Source organism: Malaya genurostris, chromosome 3 (genome assembly GCF_030247185.1).
Source record: "Malaya genurostris strain Urasoe2022 chromosome 3, Malgen_1.1, whole genome shotgun sequence".
NCBI lineage: Eukaryota > Metazoa > Arthropoda > Insecta > Diptera > Culicidae > Malaya > Malaya genurostris.
The window spans coordinates 251,264,169-251,286,679 of record NC_080572.1 but is presented as its reverse complement, the minus strand read 5'-3'; the positions used below and the strand labels follow the sequence as shown (position 1 = coordinate 251,286,679).

Sequence of the window (22,511 nt, the reverse complement as noted above, 5' to 3'; positions counted from 1 at the left end):
TTCCTACAAATGTCTTAAAATCGTAATGGGAATCGATCTAAAATAAAGACAAATTAAAGATAATAACGTGACGCCCGTTTTGTTGACCTACAATTGTACTTCTTGAATAAAGATTGATTCATGAACCTCAGAACGGAGTTCCCAAAGAAACTTGTTGACTACTAATCATCAAAGCAATTCCATAGGTATCTACCAAGCAAATGTATGTGGTATTTTCCGTTTACTAAATAAAAAAATATTTAATGCGGCTTCGCCACATCGATTTGATTCGTGTGCTGTCCGACCTCGCTACCGCTCGTTCGGACCTAACTAAAGCAAAGAAACCTAGCTCTGAGTAGACCGGGCAAACGAGGCGGTTACAGGTTTGTATGCAAGAGGCCGCCGCTTCCGACGGCGGGTCGGCGGCCAACTCAGCCGGCGTCGCTTCTGCGGCTTTATGCCGCCGAGCCATCTTGGCTTCGGTAATGTGGAGGCATAAAAATAATTATGTATTCGAAATTTCCCTTTCGGCGAAATGACCCTTTCGGCGAAATGACCCTTTCGGCGAAACGACTTTCGGCGAAATTAAGTCATTTTTGACCTTGACGATTTTTTCTAGGTGTGTATCTCTATTTTCTTTTATTTATTTGTACAGAGCATGAATTTGTTTTTCAGGTAATTTAGGTTTACCTATGCATCCTTATGGATGCGTTAGCAGCTCAAAATAAACTGCTTTGTAGAAAACGTAAAAACGTACGAAAAACGAATTAAAAAAAGATAGACTAGCTTGAGTTTAGACAAAAAACCCTCCTCTTTCGTAGACAAATGTAGGCTTTTATGGAACCCCTCTGCCTCGAGAAAGTGTACATGGTTTATGAACGTCTCCTCCACTGAATGGAATATATCAGATAAAAGAGTGAAATTCCGGTGTTTAATTATAAGCCGAAATGAAAAATATTGTGCAACATAATTGAATTCCGGTCACGAAATTACGACAAAATCATGCACCTGCAGATTGGACCTGTATCCAGATTGGAACGAATAATCACGCGCGAATGTAATTTGATTATTTTCCATGTTTGTAACTCGTTTCACAAAGCAAATCGGTTAACTTGCGCAAGGCTCGAACCAGTGAAGTGTTCGAAGCAGCCTAACTGAGGAAATAATCCGGAAATGAGCGTCAGTAGCACGAATCACCATTTTTCATTAATTAAATTTACGGAGATACTTTCCCGGTGGTGCTGGTCGTAGGTTGATAGGGTGTCCTCGAAACTAGAAAGCGAAGATGAGAAAGATTTATTTTCAAAATTAAATATAATTATCAGCTAAAATAAAACTATGTCACTTCTTAGGTTGAAACGGTGTTATTTTGATCATACGAAATGACGTGTCACCTTAATGACCGAAGCACCGCAGCCGACCATAAACGGAATGAATGTGCAACTGTTTGCACTTCCGATTTTCGAGTTTTCCCGGACAACGGAGATCGTAATTTCATTGCATTCGAAGAAGCTGCAGCCATGGCCAGGATCGTTTAATGGTTGGTCGCAAACAGATTCGAAGCCGTGCATTCTTCTGTCAAAGCAAAAGAAGAGCGTGGAGTGACGGGAAAAATGAAAACCATTCCAAATGAACAGAAAATAATTTTTTTTTTGCATTTTTCGCTTCCCTTTCACAGATTGCTGATGATTACTCTGAATGCTGTTCGGCTGCTCTGGGTAGAGATTTTCCGGCTCTGACGTATTACAAGCGATAAGGTCTGCTCGTGGTCAAAAGCTGGAAATGTAGAGTGGAATACCGAAAAGTGCGAAGCAAAAAGTGTTCGGTACGTTGTAGAGTGAGGCAAGTAAGCGAATAGGAGAAAAAAATAAAAGTGAATGTTGGCACCTCGGGCCATTATGCGCCTGGTACTCCGGGATTAGCTTCGGGTTGTCGACCGACGACGGTGCACTGTAATTATTTTCACATTGATTGTTTCGGATATTTTTGTGTCCCCCAGATATAAGGTGCTACGAAACTGAATCCGTTCAGTTTTCATTTGAATTTTGAGTCGACTGTGGAAAACTGAATCAAGGGAAGCAAAAACTTTAACCGAAGTTTTCTTGACAGTGCTATTTGGGAAAAGGTGGCAAACCGGCAGCACCATGAAAGTGGTTCTAGCAGTTCGGTAAAAAGCTGAATAGCATAACTTAAAATTAAATGAGTGCGGAAGTGTCGGTGTGTTTGAAGTTTGAAGTGTGAAATATTCCAATTTCTTTGAAGAGAAAACACAAATTGGAATTCATATCGCGGTGGTGAAAGGTAGAAATTTTCTCGTTTTTACCACCTCAAATTAGTTAGCTTGACGTGTTTTACGTTAACCAGGAGCAGAACCTAACAGGAACGATGGAATTGAGGATTACCGCGGTGATTGGATTTGTCACGATACTAGCCACCGTTGGTTGTGGTAAGTAGCTATAGTAAGGAAATTTTCACATTATTAATACATACTTTAACTCTGTAGTGCAAGCATAGAATAAAACAGTTCTATTAAATTGAAAACAACATACAAACTTCAACTGAGTATTAGCCCCATTAGGCAAAACTGTTCATCTACCCCACAGAAACCGAACGACGGCCAAAACCCGCACCCACAACATTTTTGTTTTATTATGGAAAAACCATTCCATGACAGTTTTCCGCCAGCCTCGGTCGAAACCAAGAAGAGTTAACTTTTCCCCCATAAATCTGTCCTCTAGAAGTGAAATAAATTCTAAAGCCAAAGTTTGGCGCAGTGAAATCAAATTAGCCGAAAGAGTTTCGACAAAGTTTTGCAGTTTTCTCAACGGGGATTTGCGTTGGTCTTCACATTGTCAACTGCAGCATGTTGACAAGCCGAAGGGACTCTGACTTCGGCTGGCGAATCTATTGCTACTGCTGCTGCCTCAGCAGGGTTTTATGGTTGGGAAATAAAACTTTCTTCATTCATCGAGAAAGAAAAAGTCAACTCCGCTGTTGAATCGAGCTATAATTTATCACATGTCGAAGAATGTTTTTTAGCATGCCGCAATTTTTTCTTTATGTCATTTTTTACTGTCGGTTATCCGAATTTCGTGATATTCCCATTTTCTTCGACTACTTTTATTACTAGAGTCGATAAAACGTCGTTCAATGTTCTTTTTAAGGTCGGTAAAAATAACATGAAAACTGACAACCCAATTGATTCTCCAATATCGTCATCTATCGAAAGTTTTCAGACTTTTTTTTGGCATTGATCCATGCATTTTTTTCAGTTTGAGATACTTGCTGCCCTTACTGGACTTTGCTGTAATGATTCATATTAAAAATTCAAAGAAGTAAACATTTAGAAATGTGGTCAAATTTTTAATACTCAATCGAATTTTGTTTTGATTTGTAATATTTGTAATTATTGATTGAAATTACCCAAGTAACCATCAAAACTCATATTCGCTTAGCATGCATACATAAGGCAGATATAATGCACTATTGCCTTATAATTGCTTTATATGCACCGATAAAGTTAACATAAGACTTTTTGGTAGTTCAAAATAAACTGCCATGAACTGATGAGTGCAAGACGAACCAAAAAAAAAAACTAAAACGCTTCTTAATCCACCTAGTGGTGCGATAATGCATTTCTGTTAGCATTTAAATAGTCTCATTAGAACATTTGTAAGATTACATACTCGACCATTGGTATTGTGAGCCTATCAAATAACCTAATAGTAGGTTTTAAACGAGTCTGAGGGTGAAGCCAGAGTGGGCGCGACACGCGACGCGATGCGTAACGCGAAAGATTTCCAATGAGAAACAGTAGCCAGAGTCAAAGTGATTTGTACAGTAGTAACAAAACAATATTATTTATTTATGGTCATAACGTAGGTCACGTAAGTATCGCGTAGATGTTTTAATTTTTTCTTAGCATTTTCATCTAAAAATTTATGAAAAATGGACTTTTTAGACTTTTTCCATCGAAATAACTCGAACAATTCTCAAAAATTCTCCAGTAATTTCCGATGTTTTCAAAACCTCTTTCCAACACTTGTTCACAAAAAACTCAGTTCCATAGTTGCGAGATTGTTGATACCAAAGCGCATTCCGTTGAAAAACTGCTTCGATTAGAGCTTCGATATCAATCAAATTATCTTCTTTCGCCATGACGAACAATAATTTAGGACACCTTTGTTCGTTTGTTAGTCGCATGATAAACTGAGCACGCACTGCTTCGTTGTTTGTCGCACCGAAAATCGCTTGTCACCAAGCAAACGCCCCGTGTTTACTCTGGAATACATGTCAATTTTGGGAACAAATCTCGGTTAATTTTTCAAAAGGGCGTCACTTGCTTATACGCCCTAATGAAAAATCAACCGAGAAATGACCGACATTCAGATCCATTTATGTTCGCATCACATCGCTTCGCGTCGCGTGTCGCGTCCACTCTGGCTTCACCCTGAGCAATTCAATAGTAGCTTTCAAACGAGCCTAGGCTTGTTAAATCCGGCTCAGCCATCTCTGAGAATATTGTGCGGTAAGAAAACAACGCGTTTTGTCGGTTACGTCACTTATACCATCATATCTCTGGAGCCAGAAGTCACAGCCATTTGATCTTCGAACTGCATTGATGGCCTAATAGTAGCTTTTAAACTCAGTTTTTTGCCTTTCTCATATAGAAAGGTTATGCAATCACTGTGAAAACCGACTTTTGAACCGAGGCGCGGAGGGCCGAGTGCCATATACCATTCGACTCAGTTCGTCGAGTACTCAAAATGACTGTATGTGTGTTTGTATGTATGTAACATTTTTTTGCACTCACTTTTCTCGGAGATACCTGAACCGATTTTCATAAACTTAGATTTAAATGAAAGGTCTTGTAATCCCACACAAAGTTCCTGAATTTGATTCGAATCCTTCTTCCGGTTCCGGAATTACAGGGTGATATTGTCATCTGCAAAAAAATTAAAAAAATTGCACTTACTTTTCTCAGAGACAGATTCTCACAAACTTAGATTCAAATGAAAAGTATAGTTGTCCTATACAAAGTTCCTGAGTTATATTTTGATCTAACTTCCGGTTCCGGAGTTACAGGATGATTGGTGAAAAAATTCTTATTTCAAATTACTTCCTCACTATTCTCAGAGATGGCGAGACCGATTGCAGCAAACTTAAATTCAAATGAAAGGTCTCATTGTCGTATAAAAGACTTAAAAATTTCATCGGGATCTGACTTCCGGTTCTGAAATTATATGCAGTTGACAATGTGCGTTTTAAAAATTGGATACCGTTACTTGAAGCGGCGAAACGAAACACGTAAAAAAAATTCCTAACTTGCCTCGGAACTATTCCAATCGGTAGCCATTATCAATAGACAACCAAACAACTCGATTCCTGCTGAGCTGGTTCTCGTTGTCTGATTCCGCAAGCACCGGAAATAAAAAGTAAAATAATTCTTAAACTTGTCTCAAAACTTTTCCAATCGGTAGTCATTGTCGGTAGTCATTGTCAGTAGTTAATTTGGCTTTCCTTGTTCTTGGGTTTTTTTTTGTGAACGACCGAAGATTGTAGCCATAGACTACAAAATGGATCCCAGTCGTAAACTTCTCTTATACCGGTTCCCAGATTCCGGTTTCGGAAGTACTTCTTTTCGTTTCCTCAGAGATGGCATAGGTTATTTTAGTTTATGAACAAACCTTTTGGTTTTTTAAGAACCAAAGAAAAATATTCTGAAGAGTACCACTCATTTATATATGAGAATATGTGAGATATGAGAAAGGCATCATTAAACCACTAGGTGGATTAAAAAAGGTTTTGCCTTTCTCATATAGAAAGGTTATGCAATCACTGTGAAAACCGACTTTTGAACCGAAGCCCGGAGGGCCGAGTGTCATATACCATTCGACTAAGTTCGTCGAGTACGCAAAATGTCTGTGTGTATGTGTGTGTATGTGTGCGTGTGTGTATGTGCGTATGTGTGTATGTAACGTTTTTTTTGCACTAACTTTTCTCAGAGATGGCTGAACCGATATTCACAAACTTAGATTCAAATGAAAGGTCTTGAGGTCCCATGAATATTTTTTGTATCCAACTTCCGGTTCGGGAGTTATGGGGTAAAATGTGCAAAAAAAGAAAATATGTGTTCTAACTTTTCTCATAGATGGCGCGACCGATTTTCACAAACTTAGATTCAAATGAAAGGTCCTATGGTCCCATGCGTAATTCCTGAATTTGATAGTTTTTATCAGTAGACGGTCAAACAAACCGATTTCGGTTATTCTTTTAAGAATCGAAGAAAATTATTTTGAAGAATGCCACAGTATTATAGGTATGATAGTATGATTAATATGCGAAAGGCATCATTACACCACTAGGTGGATTAAAGCCGGTTTTTAATACTTATAACCAAGATGATCGTTATGAAACCAAATATCTGGTTGAGTAAAAGAGATCCACTATTTTCGTATGGAAATGATGATGATTTTTCACATGCATTGGATTTTCTGATTTGGATGAAAAATATGCATCGTTTTGTTCTGAAAAATTGTTATCATTGCCTTATAATGGTAAATAAAAATTACTCTTTTAAATTTTTATTTACCATTATAAGGCTAGTCTCACAATGTTTCTGTCATAGATGCCTTGGACCTTGCAGGCAAAATACTCTAGTGTATATAGTTTATAGTTTGTAGATCTTGTTAACAGATAACCAAATACACTGAGGCCTTTTTGACGCGGTTTTTATGAGGTTTTTAAAGCGTATTTTTACACGGATTTTCGATGTTACACGGATCTCAGAAGTTACACTGTTTTTAACGCAAATTTCTGAAGTTTCGCTGTTTTTTTTTACGCGAATTTTCAAAATTATCTGGTGTTCTTTTTTGTTCTCTAGAGTAGTGGCATTTCACCAGAGTGATACACGCTGGTCTAAGATTCTTGCCTACACAGGGGATGCAAGAAGCGAACACTATACAAAAAGGAAAGCGCACTTCTTCTCAAACCCATTTTCTTCGCATGAATCGTTCTCGCCTAAATACACCAAAGTGACCACTGGTGCGTGCTAGTGAGCGAACACATCCGTGATTTAATTTTTAAATTTATAGAAGGTAACGATGGCCTTTCTATGACAATCTTTTTCGCAGCAAGGAAAAACTAAGTTTAACGATAAATTGCGCTTTTGCTGAATATGCGTGCCCCACGCTTCTCTTGTGCAAACCGTACACCAGAGTCTTCACCGGCGTGCACACTTCGGAGAAAATATCTCCATCTACCCCAGAGAATTTCAGTGCTCTGCTTTAGCAATTTTGTGTGATCCAGTGGTAGAGTTGAAAGAGAATAAACACTCGCTCTCACGATGCGTGCACGGTTTATATAACAGTGGTGTATATATGTGAAAGAGAAGAGCTCTCATTGATGTTGTCAGTGCGATGGGAGAAATTATAGGGTAAAGTGTTATAATATGTTCCCTTTAAGAAAACATTGAGATATTTTCGAGTGTAGTAATACATTTTCCTCGAGAATGTGAGTATTTCATTGAAATACGTCCGAGGAACATAATTTCCAATGACTCCTATATAAAAGATGAGAAATGATTGATATACACATTTTCAAAAACGACCACATTTTTTTCGCTTGCCCCAACAACCGAAAAATATGTCTCACAGCAAATCAGTGGCATGACACACAACAAAAGACATTTTACCCCACAACAGTGATGCATTATGCTTCTGGAAATGTCCATAAAGTGACTGTTCTGAGATAATCAGTATGTCAAAAATCAGGCGGATTAAACACTTATTTAGTCGAAGCAAAACCTTACATCGAAAAGCTGCCAAATGAAATTTTCAGTGTTTTCATACTTTCCAGCAAACGACAACTACCAAACTTGCATAGCAGAAAGATTCTACGGAAAGATAGTGTTAGTGATCAAACTTTATTTTAGAAAAGTAGTTCATTTTCCTTGACATTGACAATTTTTTTTGGAGTCGCCATTGCGAATAGAATCAGAGGATCAAAGTTTTACTTATATGACGGATATATTGAAGCTGTCAATTTGTCCACGTGTTGCATATCAATAGAGATGCCAGCTAAACAATAAGTTTAGCTAGCAAAAACAAATAGATTGCGCCAATTTCCAAAAGTCTGTAAATTCTGACGAATGTCGGCAAAAAATTGAATTTTCAAAAGTCTGTAATAAGTTTTCGGACGAAAAAAGGTTTGCAGGTTTAATACCAAATTTGATAATTTACAGACAAATTAGCAGATTTGGCATCTCTGCATGTTACTGACAATTTTTCACGATTTGTCGAAAAACATGGGGTATCGGTAACCGAACATCTTGGGGTGCCGGTAACCGAAATCGGTTGACATTTTAAAAATTAAGAAAAAATACTTTGGTTGTGAAAATTTTGATAGCATCTGGTATTAAATCACGAAATAGATCGATAAATATTCAATCCACCTCATAAATATTTAATCCATCCACTTTTTCGATTGATGCTTTTCAATTTATGATACGTCATAAAAAACTTTTATGTTGAGCGCAGCAAAAAGTACAAGCGTCTGTTCGCTTTGGTATTCGACACAAACATTTGTCAGAATGACGCTGTGAAAAGTTACCGTGGGGTGCCGGCAACCGAATATCTTCCCCTACTAAATCAAATATGCACTGAAAGAAATAATCATCTGAAACCCGGTGAACGACCAAAATGGGTAAAGTCGGAGTAAAATAAATGATACAACAAAAATCATCTGTAAGCTGATACAACAATTCTTAAATTTTTGTGTGAAGCATTATAGTCTGGTTTTGCTCCATAACGAGTCCGGACTAGCCCCGCGTTTCCAAAAATATTGGATTTTGGGTTGGTCAATTCTGAGCGACTTGGTACGAAAACTGATGCATATTTTTCCAAATCACAAATTGGGAATTGCAGCTGAAGATTGAATCTACACAACGGTAAAGATAACTTGGGTAAAAATCAAGTTGTAAAGGATTTTTTCAATTTCCAAAAATTGTCCGATTTCGCTCCGGTCTCCCCTGTATTGTAAAAACTCTTTTCTTTAGATATTTCAGTCAATTATGAAATGGACAATTTCCAACAAACATCTTTAGAACCAAAAATATGTGAAGTAATTATACACAACTATAAACTTGTTCCATCGAAAAAAATTCTTTTTGCGTACACGATTAACTGATTTTCGACCATCTGAGACTCGGTTCAGAAGCCGATTTTTACAGTGATTGCTTAAACTATTTCACCCCGGGTTGGCGGTTCAATGCATATAATGCTGGTCTTACAAGCCAGTTGTCGTATGTTCGAGCCCCGACCTGGAAAGATTCTTAGTATCAGTAGGATCCATAGTACTAGCCATGCAATGATTCTGTACACTAAGAATCGGCTGCGAAGTCTGTTGAAACAGAAAGACCAAATTCCACCAAAGGAATGTAATGCCAAGACTTTTATTTTTTAAAAGAAACCATAAAAATTTGTTTTATGGAAGTTCTTGTGTAATGAATTTTTTGACTGGTCAACAGTATCACGCCATTCTTTACGAATAAACATATTCGAATAAAAGTTTCACAGAAAGCAGATGGTACAATAAGCTTAAACTTATTGTTTAAAAAATACGAAAACTTTTTTTTATAAATTATTTTAAACAATTTCTGAAAATAATAGACTGTTTTCAATGTGCTGACCTTTGAAAAATCTGGGGAAAATACTAAAATAAAATAATGCATCGTAGAATCTAAATCCGTTTAAAAATTCGTGGGTCAACAATTATTTTGAAACTTGTGACGATTAAGGGGCGGGTAGGGTCCAACACTTTTGAAAAATCATGTATTATTTTCTTTCTAATTTCTGATAGTAAAACATTTCGGAACAAAATTCAGCAAGTTATGGGGCTTTATCTTTGCCGATCTCATACTACGAAGAAATAAGAGCTGCGCATTCAGGCCCACAGATCTGCTTCGATTGACTTAAAACTTGACAAAACATTCTCGAAATGTTTCATTATAACAAAATACAAAAGAAAAAATATGGCTTTTTGAGAATGTTAGAGCCTATGTTACGTGCTGCCTTGAGTAATAAATTGTTTCCTTCGATTTTATAGACAATAAACTTTAAACGAGTTTTTCTCGAAAGCAGGTTTTGAAAGTCCGTGTCCATCGTCATTCAAAAACTACTGCGACAATTTTTTTCAAATTTTGCACACACTTTCTACATATAAAAAACCAGACCCCAACGTTTTCCTTTTCGTTGTTTGTTACTATGGGGAGGTTTTACAGCTACAAAATGGCCGATTTTTTCGTGAAAAATCGTACACTTAAATTTAAACAACCACCAAAAATTCAAAAAATTCGAAAAAAATCAAACAGAAACGTTGGGGTCTAGAAAAACTTCTGCTCTAGCTTTGCTGCTTTGATTTGTTCACTTCTTATTAGTCTGCGCTGAGATACAGTGGACACCGCAAATCATGATTTTTAAGAAGCGTCCTCAAAAATGCCTCTTCACCGACTTATTTCTCAATATTTCTCCACTGAAAAATTACAAAATGTTGTTCGAATGATGCTTTTTATTATACAAAATATTTGAATTTATTTTGTTGAACGATAGGTCTTAAAAAACAATCCGCAGAATAATTCCCTCCTTAATACGACTTACAGCACGGTTTTTTTTACACGCGCCGGATCAACGTGCATTGGAAGTTTTATGGAAGTTCAAAACTAGGTTCGTTTGAAAAACCATGTGACTAGTCATACTGTTCATCATAAGTTTTGAAAAACTTGCTGGCCCACGAGTTTTTCAACGGGTTTAGATTATACAATGTTTCATTGTAAAGGGTAATGTTTAAGAGGTATATGATTTGACTAAAAAAAATTTTTAAAAATATTGAGAAAATTGATGAAATGTTTACTGGAATCGATAGAACGATCAATATAATTTAATGTTTGATGATGATTTCATGCAAATTTTTACCGCGGCTCCACTTTTGATGGCCCATGCGCAAGGTCCAATTTAGGTTTTCACGAATAATGCCACCAGTCCATAATCCACACCAAACAGTGACTTTTTTGGAATGTATTGGTAGCTCTTGAAATGCTTCTAGCTGGTCTTCACTCCAGATGCGGCAACTTTGCTTGTCGCTGAACACAATTTTTCGATAATCCTACAAATGATAACTTTGCCAAAGCCCATTAAATATAGACCGAAAGACGATTCATGAAATATTTATAGACCAAACTGAACAAGTTTAAAAATGCAGTATTCAATTAAAGCAATAAACATGGTCCAGTAAATCAAACAATAAATGGTTATTTAGCCTTATGGAAACTATTCGTGACTTTCCAAAGTTCTCGGAACATAATAATTATTTGGCTTCCAAATTTAACACGATGCCTTTCGGGTTAATTATAATCTGATGCTGGGTCAAGTTAATGAGTGTCATCGTAAAGCTCTCCGTCAACATTTACATCGCGTCGCATCTTACAACTAAACCCTTCAACTTCGCTGTTTGAGTGCTGATAAAAAAAAGCCGCCGACTGGAATTATGTCTGTGGTAATCATGCTTCTCGTGAAAATTTGCGAGCGGCAAATACAAGAGGCATAATGCATAATGGAAGGAAAATTAAATATGGTCTAGTCGGATGATTCTTAAGCTTTTCCTCTCACCCGGACATGGAACCTGTCGGTTTCGTGCGCAGCGGTGAACGAGTCAGAGACCGGTGCACATTGTATGCGCATAATGAGAAACATCGCCAACCATTTTCATGACAACCACTTTTTTCCCATATTCTGTTCTCGCGTTTCACGGCCGTTCTGTAATAGCACACTCACACATACACACACACAGCAGCAGTATGGGCTGAAAATGGTACCAACCACCAGGTAAGGCCATCCGAGAGCAGGATAGTAACAAAAAATAGTTTGCTTGTCGTTTGGCTTATGGAAGTATTATTGAAAATATAATCCCTGAAATGTGCTATTATTATTCTTTCGAGTTAAGGCACCGGTAATGACAGAAAATGGGGAAATATTTTTATTTTCTGCACAGCGTGCACTCCATTAGCATAAGCATTCATGTAGCCATTCAAAAATGGAGGCTTTGTGATAAGCGAAACAGTTTCATTTAGGAAGTTCATTAGGGGCCTTCGTGCAGTGTTAAAATATTAGTACAGCGAAAGCAATCCTTCAAGTGCCATGTGGAAATAATTGCTCGGAATGTAGAAGCGCAATGATTGAAATAAATACCAACTGAATGGCTCAAGTACTGCCCGAACGGGGTATCTTGTGCCGCCTCTCTTTTCACTACCGATATTGACATAGTTCGTTGGACGATCGGTACAGTGCTTGGCATGACCTAAGGAGGAAACACTGTGGCTGAAGCCGGAATTGATTTATGTTTCAGCATTTTTCTTACATGTCTAGTTCTCATCCACGGTTGCTCCTCAACTGCTTCACAGCCAGAACGGATTTGTATCCAATCGAAGGCAACCATTCGGCCAAGGGGGTGGATGAGTGTCTTCATGACTGAGAGCTTCTGATGGTTGACTGGAGAAAAAGTGTTCTCCGGTGGTGGTGGTAGTGGAAAACAGAGTGAGCTGAAGAATCGAAACAGAGTGTTCGAAGTTGTGCGAGAACAATCTACAAACATGTCACAAACGATCGGGATGAACTGGCGGGCGGAAATCCCCGTAGGCCAAAGTAAGATGTTCATATCACCGAGAAAAAGTGCCACAGCATCGGATCAATATGTTCGGCCCCGGCGGAATCACATGACACACACACGTTTCTGCATGCAAGTTTATATTTGAACAGTTACAATTGAATTGGTCGAGTGCTGTCGATTTATTGAGTTAACCAAATGCATTGACGTTGTTGGTAGAGCTCATAAAAAATGAAAGATGATTTCTTTTGTGCTGCATGGTTTTATCGGAAGCCTGAGTTTTCGGAATCTATTATTTAAATATCTCGAGAATGACTGCTTTTAGGAGAAATGTCACTATGAGCGAATTCTTTGTTGTTTAGATCTGTAAAATCACATCCTAGTATTCAAATTACTATTTTCCATGAGAAGTTTTTGTGTCAAATGATGGTTTGAATAGTAATAACAAGTAAAATAAAAATTTTGAGAAAAATGTTTTTTTGTCTTTCTCATAAATAAATGCTATGAGACCCGACTTTTGAAGGCCAATTGCCATATGCAATTCAACTCAGTTCGTTGAGGTTAGAAAATGTATTAAAAATTGCACTGTATCTGTGATCCTTACTTGGGAACATACACACATAAATTTAATTGCTGAATCTCACCAAAATGCCGAGTCTCCCACAGCAGAGTGTTCCGAAATTGTCTCGATAAAATGGAAAATTACTGAGAAACTCGGCAATTATTAACTTTTTCAACTGTAAATTATGGCCGAACTTATCAGCAGCAATTTTGTTGTTAGCTTGACAAAAGGAGTCAGGATTAAATCATGAATTTCCGCATCATCAGTAATCGAACTTTGGAAAGGATTTTTCTATATTATTGTATGTATTAATTATCACAGAAGCTTAGGTGTGGGAAAGGAGGTGTTTTATGAATGCGAATTTTAGTTCAGAATACAAAAAGGAAAAACAAAACAGAACCATAACAGAACGCAAAGAAGACCCTAGATCACATTCTCTGTTCATCACACAAACAGCACTGATATATCAAATCCAAACTGAACGTTGTTGAGAAAGTGTACACCCAGCGTTTCCGCGACTAATATCGACGATATAAGCCGTACAAACCCATCGAACGTCTCACCGTTAGCAATCAACGTCTTCGACAGACACGACAAGACTAAAGTGAGTTCTCAACATACTATTAAATCACGTTTTCTTCGTGTGTTTTTATGTATAAAATATCTACAATAAAACCTTAATTTACAGTTTACCTTGAAAAAGGTCATTTGCAAGTTGAAAAGTGACTGAAAAAGGCGTGAATAATCACAAAAAATAATTTACCAGTCGTTACAATCACCTCCCATAGAAAAATAAACTTCAAATGGAAACGCCATGGTTAAAATTGTTTTTTCTTTCTTTACGTTTCGTCTTATACTCGTCAGTGCAGAGCAGTTCAAATTGAACTGCTTAGTGCAAACTTATACAGTTCAATTTGAACCGCTAATCAGACGTAAAGTTAATGCTATTTGGTCATTTAGGGGTTATCCTATTTCGTGCATTGGGCACATAACCGTTTTATATACTTTATGTTTCGTCTTCGACTCGTCAGTACATAACAGTTTATGTTGAACTGTTATGTAACCTAGCAGCTCAACATAAACCGCTAGGCAGACATAAAGTTTCTGCTACTTACAGAACACTTTTTTTATTTGCACCGAAGTGCAACGTCTTTACTGTCGTGCCGAACGTAAACGAGTTTCGACTTAAGGTAGCGCTTCGACGTGGTCACGGGAGTTCGCTGCCTATCCCGGGGTTTCACGCACTTTACCCAAAATTTTGAGAAAACGGGGAAGAAAACGGAAATTCCAAGAACATACGATTCTAGATAATTAATTTTTCTATCGATTCGTATATAAATTGTGCCTGATAAACATTTTTATCAAAAGATTTCGGCCAAGTTTTAAAAATAAATGAGTTTTTCCTTATTCTTTCGCACGCACACAATGTCAACGCATGCATTTACATGTCAATAATAGCTGCGCAATCGATTGGTTTCGGTACGTTTTATCGTTTCAATGATGAGTCGAATTGATCCGGAAACGCGAAAAAAAAATTCTGCACACTTGGTGCTCAGAAAGTGGTGTCACGTACAACGAAATTGCAAAACGGGTGAAAGTGCACCACACCAGTGTCAAAAATATTGTCGAGAAGTTCGGTAAGACCCTTTCCATGAAGGATTTGCCCCAATCCGGTAGGAAAACTTGTCGCAGCCAATCTGGCCGGGACTTAAAAGTGGTTGAGTACATCAGGAAAAACCCATCGGGGTCGACGCGGAATTTGGCCAAGCAGTTCAACACCAGCATCGGGATGATTCAACGGATAAAAGTTCGGAACTCCCAGAAAACGTACAAGAAACAGAAGTTGCTGAGAAAGTCCCTGGTACAGCAAGTTCAGGCCAAAATAAGAGCGCGAAAACTGTATAACCGGATTCTACAGAATAAAGACGGATGCATCCTAATCGACGACGAAACTGCCACTGTACAGAAAGCATAAGGCTCCTTCTCTCTTCTGGCCGGATTTGGCTTCAGCCCACTACGCCAACTCCGTTCTGCAGTGGTTGTCAAAAAATAATGTCCAATTCGTGGAAAATGACATCAACCCACCGAACTACCCGGATCTTCTGACAATTGAAAGGTATTGGGCAATTGTCAAGCGGCACTTTCGGAAGGACAGTACAGTGTCCCAAAACATGCAGGAGTTAAAAAAAACTGGACAGCTGCCACCAGGAAAGTCACAAAAGTAACTATGCAGAATTTAATGAAGAATGTCAAGTCCAAAGTGCGAGCGTTTCACAGAAACTAGGATTTTCTTCAATATAATCAGTGAAATGCATAAGAATGTAATTTTTCTACAATATATCGAAAACTGATGTCAAAATATGTTTTTTTTCGCGTTTTTATTCAATAATCAATGTTGCTAACTACTTTTCGATACACTCCTTAATCGTGCATTTTGTTGAGATGATTACCGATGATTAAATTTTAGTGTGCACTGCTAAAAACGGCCTTGAACTTTCAAAAACTCAAACAAAAAATTCTACATTCTTAGTTGTCAGTCGGCAGATACAGTTGAATGCTCTAACACGACTTTTTAAATAACAATAAGCATTTCAAGTCTAATGCGGAATTTTTTTCTACCGAAAGTAATATTACTCACAGATATCATGTCAAACCATACAATCTCTTCAGACATTGTACGTCAAGTGACACGAAACGAATAATCTAACAATCGTCAATATAATTTACGTCATTGGCTAAGGGACAATTCTTGTCCACACACACAGAGACCTCTTTCCATGGAGCAGTTTGCTGTCCCGACGGAACAATACCGGCTTACTGAAGTTCTATAATCAAATTATGTTCGTCCTCTCAGGTCGGCCGAGATTGGACAGCTGCTTTCCTCATCATGGACGAGTGGCTCTTGGACCAGATTTTTTTTTCTGCTGATGCACGGACGAATTAAATAGCCGGTTCTTCAGTGCGAAAGCAGCGCTTCTCCGCGGGAAACTTCTTATGTATGATAATCTCGCAAAGAAAAGGAAAATTTGCTTATGCGAACAAAAAGTGTCAAAAGCTCTCGTCAGTCATGCCATCCATGATGGAAGCAAGCGGAACACTCGGGCAGCTGAGACAAGTCAAGCACGAGTAAACTTAGCCGCATCGCGGGAGTTTTTCATAAATGGTAACGGAGAAACCCGGATTTTTCTGTGGGCAAAATCTTTGCGTTGGTGAAGATTTTCGTTGAACCAATGGTCCATAGACAGCATGGTATCATCAATCGTTTTCGATGAATGGTTGGACAAACTTGATAAAAAGTAATTGAACTTAAATACATTTTGGGGTTGATGTTTGGAATAGCAATGTTGATAGCGGAAAAGCAAGTTGCTAGCTGGCAACAACAGCAAATTCGTATTGAGTTCTTTCGGATTTCCTTTTGCGATCGGAAGAAATGGTAGTATCATTAAAGAAGCAGGTTTCGACCTTTTTGTTCTATGAAAATACTCATTGTTAGTTCAAGTTTTCGCAGAATTGAGTTTTTGATGTACCCACCCACAGTGAAGGAAATGAGGCCAGGTCTTTAACATTGATATTGTTCTACTAGTTTCAGCGTAAAGTTTTCTCATTAGCACAAGGAAGAGTCTCAGGCTCAAGTATCAAACAGAGTACGGGGGTTTGCGGAAGAATCATCCGCAAAGAAAAGGGAAACTTTCGCACTTACAGGCTAGGATTGTGAAGCAATATCCAGTTGGGATGAAACATTGGTGTAATGTTGCGGAAGTTCCGAGTTCCTCAAAACACATACAGTTAACGTTGTATTGATGTCATCGTTATTAGTTTTGTGAGAAATTTCCGCAAACGGTAATGTTTGTTTGATGCTTTGTCCAGTGGATAGAGACTATTGAAATAGTTAAATGTTTTAATCAACAGATGGACTGAAGTCAGTTGTTGTTACTTTCGATGGATCCATTTTTCACTGTGACAATTGATAACAGATATCATTTCCGACGATTTAGTGAATTTCTCTGTGACTTGCATTTAATTCGCTTGTTTAAATGTCACATTATTTAACTTTCACTAAATATAACGAACGTTACAACTAAGACACGTACTTTGGCTTTCATTATACTTAGTGAAAATGCAGTGACGCGAGATTCTATTCCCCGAAAACTATTCTCCAGAAAATAAAAATCTGAAGCTTTTTCCTCAGAAATTCATTGCCCAGAAAGTAAAAATCTCCAGATATACAAACTCTAGAAAGTAATAAAATCCAGAAATCCGAAAATACCCAGAATGTACGAAAGTCCAGAAAACCATTCACCCGAAGACATTAGACGTTTGGCATAACAGATCAACATGCTGCTTAATATAATATTTTCTAATTTACTGCGATTTTGAAAGGTCTAATGCGGCTACGTCTTAACTGAGGGATAGCCCTAGCTTTGGGTAATCCGTGCAAACGCCCGCAACTAGACAGTGGTGATTTCTGCGGGGGCGCTGCTCTCCCGCAAAGGCCAGCGATTCCGACGGCGGGTCGCCGGCGCACTCGCGGGCATCTCGACCTGAATCATCTATGACGAACAGAATATTGTGTAAGCATTAAATAAGATACTTATATAAAATGATAGTTAGCTATTTATTACGCTTTATCACTAGAAGATTCAAAGTAAGACGATAAGTAAATTAAACAATGTATCACAAAAAAATCAATTGTTAGTACACGTACAATAGATCGAAGTAGTGACGAAAGGTTAGCTTGCTACTATATACTATATGCGGAAACAAATACCCAATTCAAAGAAGTTATGTTTGAATTTAAATAATTGTAGCTAAATGATTTCACACCCGTTATATAATTTGCCTAATTTTTATTAAACTCGTTATTCTCAGAACCCACATTTTCAGACTAACAAAGCTTGAAATAAGCATAGTTGCATTGGAAATTACAGTTAATGAGCGTTCCCGAAATTTTCTGGAAAATTATTTTCGTTGGACTGGTTCATTCTAGACAGGCGCGTACCCAGAACAAAATTCGGGGGGTGTTTTCTAATATAGGTGAGACCGGGACTAAATCGGACACTTTTAAGAAATTGAAAAAAAACTGGGTTTTCACATAATCATCTCTACCGCGTCATCTCCAAGCGCGTTTACAAAGTCAATCTATGTATCGAAATAATAGCAGGTTTATAAGATATTTAAGCTGTCCGGTCTAGCCCCTGTCTCTCCTAATAATTTCTTGAATTTATTGGGGTTGGTGGGGGGAGGGAGAGTCTGGCACGAGCCTCTAAACCCCCCCCATATGTACGCGCCTGTTTCTAGTAGATGCTTTTCTGGTAAAATATCTGTTCCTATGTTGTTTCTGTATTATTTTCCATTATAGGGTAACAGTTTCTAGGATATGGCATTCTGGGGAATGGTACATTCTGTTGTGTGTCTTTCTATTAATTAGTACCATCGTGAATATGGTTTTCTGATGAACGGTACATTCTGGGGAAAATACTTCGTTGCTTTATTTTCTGGGAAATGGTTTTCGGGAGAAACTCGTACAACCGTGACGTGACTGTAAAATAGAATAATTAAATGGTTACTAAATAAAAGCAATGATACAGAAAAAATGAAATGTGTTCAAATATAAAGGCTGACTAAAAGTAAATTGGTACCTACAGAAAGACCTGTAATTCGTAATTCAACAAGTTGAAAAGCTCATCAATTGCATCTGTATTAGATGGTTACATTTCTCCAGTACGAACGAAATCTGTAACCTTCCTCTTGATAGAGCCCGTCAGCGCCCGTGCAGCGAAAAACAGACACGGAATCAGCGCGTTTTTTATATTTTACCCAAATTCGTCGATGTCTAGTCGATACTTTGAAATTTTCCAGTATTTTTCGATTGGGGTATTCATTGGCAACAAAATCGCAACAACAAATGTTGGCAGATGACTTGACTATGCTTGCCGATGAACGGAAATACAAGCTTTTTAAGGCATCGATGGAAACGGGGGTGTCATCGTCGAAAATGGAACAAATGTTTCCGTTTTCAGACCATCATTGCAAATTGCTTGCCAAATCATGGTCTTCTTCGCGATCTTGTTGATAAACACGAATTTGAATCTTACCGACACATCCCCACGTCCAGTCGCGATGTAAAACTCTTGACCGGGAAGCTGCTTAAAATCGAATTTGGAATATGTTTCGTCATCGATCAATGTAAAGCTCTAGTGTTTCGTCGTCGGCGTCGGTATTGATCTGCATGAAGGGATCAATGCAGTTTCAGAAAAAGATCTGTTAAATCTACCTAGTGGTGTAATGATACCTTTCTCATATTACTTAGATTTTCAAAAACATCGTTAGAATATTCTGTCAAGTTTCTTTTTTTGAAACTTGAATAAAATCAAAAACTTTTTCGGTATAAACTACCATCACATTTTCAATTTGTAAACAGTTATGTCAAGTTAATAAAGATTTAATTGCAGTAACCCTGCACGCTATACAAAATTGAACAGAGTGTGCTAGGCGTGTGCGTTTTCTTCTTCTTCTTTACCAGCACGTACCGACATTGCATCTTTTTGTATGACAGTTTGAAAGTCCTGATACTTATTGTCTTATAATTTCGGAACCGGAAATCGGATCTGGATGAAATTACACAGTATTTTTTATGATAATGAGAGCTTTAATTTGAACTATGATTTGTGAAAATCGGTTTAACCGTTGCTGAGAAATCGAAGTGAGTTCCTTTAAATCTTTAAAAATGCATAGACATTTTACGATCTCGTTGAACTGGGGCGAATTGTTTATAACACTAGGAGTCTCCGGAGCTCCGATCACAAGTCGGTTTCTACTGCAATTCTCTTACCTTTATAAAAAGAAAGGCAAAACGTTTTGCAAGCTTAATTGCTCCTTATGAATAAGAGAAATAGCAACAAACGGGCGGTCAATGCTAATACCAACGCTAAAGTATTGTCTAAGGAAAAAGAACTTGAATAATAAATTTTTTTAAAGATCCCTTCTCTGAAGCGGCTTGTGGTGAACATTCTCTTATTTTTTCGGGTGTATGCATTTTCAAAAAATACAATGAATTTATTCTCTTGAAATAAACCTTTCATGTGCAGGTAAGGGCATTTCTCATTTGGTTGATGCTATAAATTTCTTTAGTGTGTCACAACTTCTGACGTAGGAGTACGTCTTTCTCTACTATGCTCACCTGTTCCTCAAGCCTAAAAGCAGAAAACCAGCAACCAGTTCTTCTGTGCGCATATCTGCTGTTGGACGTACGCAGTTTAAACAACGGACAACGGGAACATTATACAAAATGAGCCCTTCTAATGGCTCTAAATGTTATCTAAAAACTACACCGGAACCTCCATTTACGAACTAAACGGGGGTTCGTAAAAAGAGGTAGTTCGTAAAAAAAGTTTATGTTATTTGGGATTTGGTTCGTAAAAAAAGTTTTGTGTAATAAAAATGGAAACCGCCCATCATATGGCTATTTTCGAAACGGATGTGAAGAGTAAGTGTAAGAAAATAAAGTTTGCGCTCGTTTGAAAATCCAAGATGGTGGCTTCCGGTTTATTGATATTGATTAAAACTCCTAACAAAATGGGTATTTTCGAAACGGGATTGATGAGTAGATGTCGGAAAACGATGTTTGAGGTGGTTCTGAAATTCAAGATGTCGACTTCCTGTTTCTTGATATTCCTTGAAAGCCCATACAAAGTGAGTAATTTCAGAACGGGATTGATGAGTAAATTTCGGAAAACGATGTTTGAGGTGGTTCTGAAATTCTAGATGGCGACTTCCGGTTTCTTGATATTCCTTTAAAACCCTTACAATGTGAGTAATTTCAGAACGAGATTGACAAGTAGTGTCAATCGTTGTTTGGGATTCGGCTCGTAAAAAGAGTTACATAAAAAGAGGTAACGTATAACAAGTGTTCGTAAACGGAGGTTTGGGTGTATTAAGATAACTTCTTTGCTAATCGGAGGTAAAACTCATCAGTTTAATGCAAATCTAGAATAGTTTGAATAGCTTTGTCACTTTTCGCAGTGAAAAATTCGCATTAAACGAGTGCAAATAAAGCTAGCATTTGGCGGATTCGCGCTTGAGAAAAATGTTAGAAAAGTGTTTAATATCATAGAGAATTTCACAATTTGGCCCTCCTGAATACCGTAAATAAATCCCGTACATCATTTTGAAAGTTTCTTTCAATGAAATATGCATATCCTGAATCAAATAATCGACATCAAAATTCTGTATATTGCTATTTTTGTGGCCGGATGGTGGGAGATCCTTGATAGTTTCTATCACTCAGATATTAAGATGTATGAAATATTGAAATATATGGACGATTACGCTTTTTCTAGGTCAAGGCTCAAACCTTACAAATGACTTGGAATTGCGTCCTTCTTCCTGGAATACAAACGTAATCATCCGTAACCAAATAGTCGTTTCCAGGAATCCAAAACCACTAACGGTCCTTTTCAGGATACAGGAGTAACGTAAAGAACTTATTTGGAAAGCTGTCTTAAATCACCGCACTAGGGTAACAGAGGTATTTTGGTCACTTCATATATGTTGGCTCATCTAACAAATTTTATGGATTTAATCGATGTTAAGCAACCTATGTTGCATCATTTTGAAGCTAATCACATTAAATTACCTATTGCGGAAGGGATTTTCAGAGATAGTACAATATTTGGTGAATACTATTACAAAGTGGGACAAAATAAAATCGATCCTAAAGTGAGTCAAAATACCTCTGTTACCCTACTTCTTAGAATACAAACGTAATCTTTTGGAAACAAATGGTCGCTTTTAAACGGTCGTACGGTATGAAATCAATTATTTACTATTATTATTATTATTAATTATTTATATTTTTATTTATACACATCTCGAATGCAGTCGTACGTCAATCTCGCGGTTATGTATCGGGCATTACCTACTCCAAGTTTATTGTAATAGACATCTCGACCAGTGCGGAAAAATTTCATTTTCAGTCGAATAATATAGGGTGATTTTTTAAGAGCTTGAGAACTTTTTTAAACAATAAAACGCATAAAATTTGCAAAATCTCATCGGTTCTTTATTTTAAACGTTAGATTGGTACATGACATTTACTTTTTGAAGATAATTTCATTTAAATGTTGACCGCGGCTGCGTCTTAGGTGGTCCATTCGGAAAGTCCAATTTTGGGCAACTTTTTCGAGCATTTCGGCCGGAATAGCCCGAATTTCTTCGGAAATGTTGTCTTCCAAAGCTGGAATAGTTACTGGCTTATTTCTGTAGACTTTAGACTTGACGTAGCCCCACAAAAAATAGTCTAAAGGCGTCAAAT

The 22,511-nt window shown here is 37.6% G+C and overlaps 1 protein-coding gene across 2 annotated transcripts in view; it reads left to right on the top strand.

Moving 5' to 3' along the window:
* Positions 1 to 22,511, top strand: part of LOC131435810 (uncharacterized) — a 202,801-nt gene that overhangs the window by 111,830 nt on the left and 68,460 nt on the right. Inside the window, exons 2-3 of one of the 2 annotated variants that reach the window (XM_058604023.1) lie at positions 1,658 to 2,280; positions 2,344 to 2,425. In XM_058604023.1, the coding sequence (XP_058460006.1) occupies positions 2,365 to 2,425 (61 nt within the window). In that variant the 5' untranslated portion in view covers positions 1,658 to 2,280; positions 2,344 to 2,364. Of the gene's footprint in view, positions 1 to 1,657; positions 2,426 to 22,511 lie in introns of both variants that reach the window. The other variant, XM_058604022.1, reaches the window with a different exon arrangement.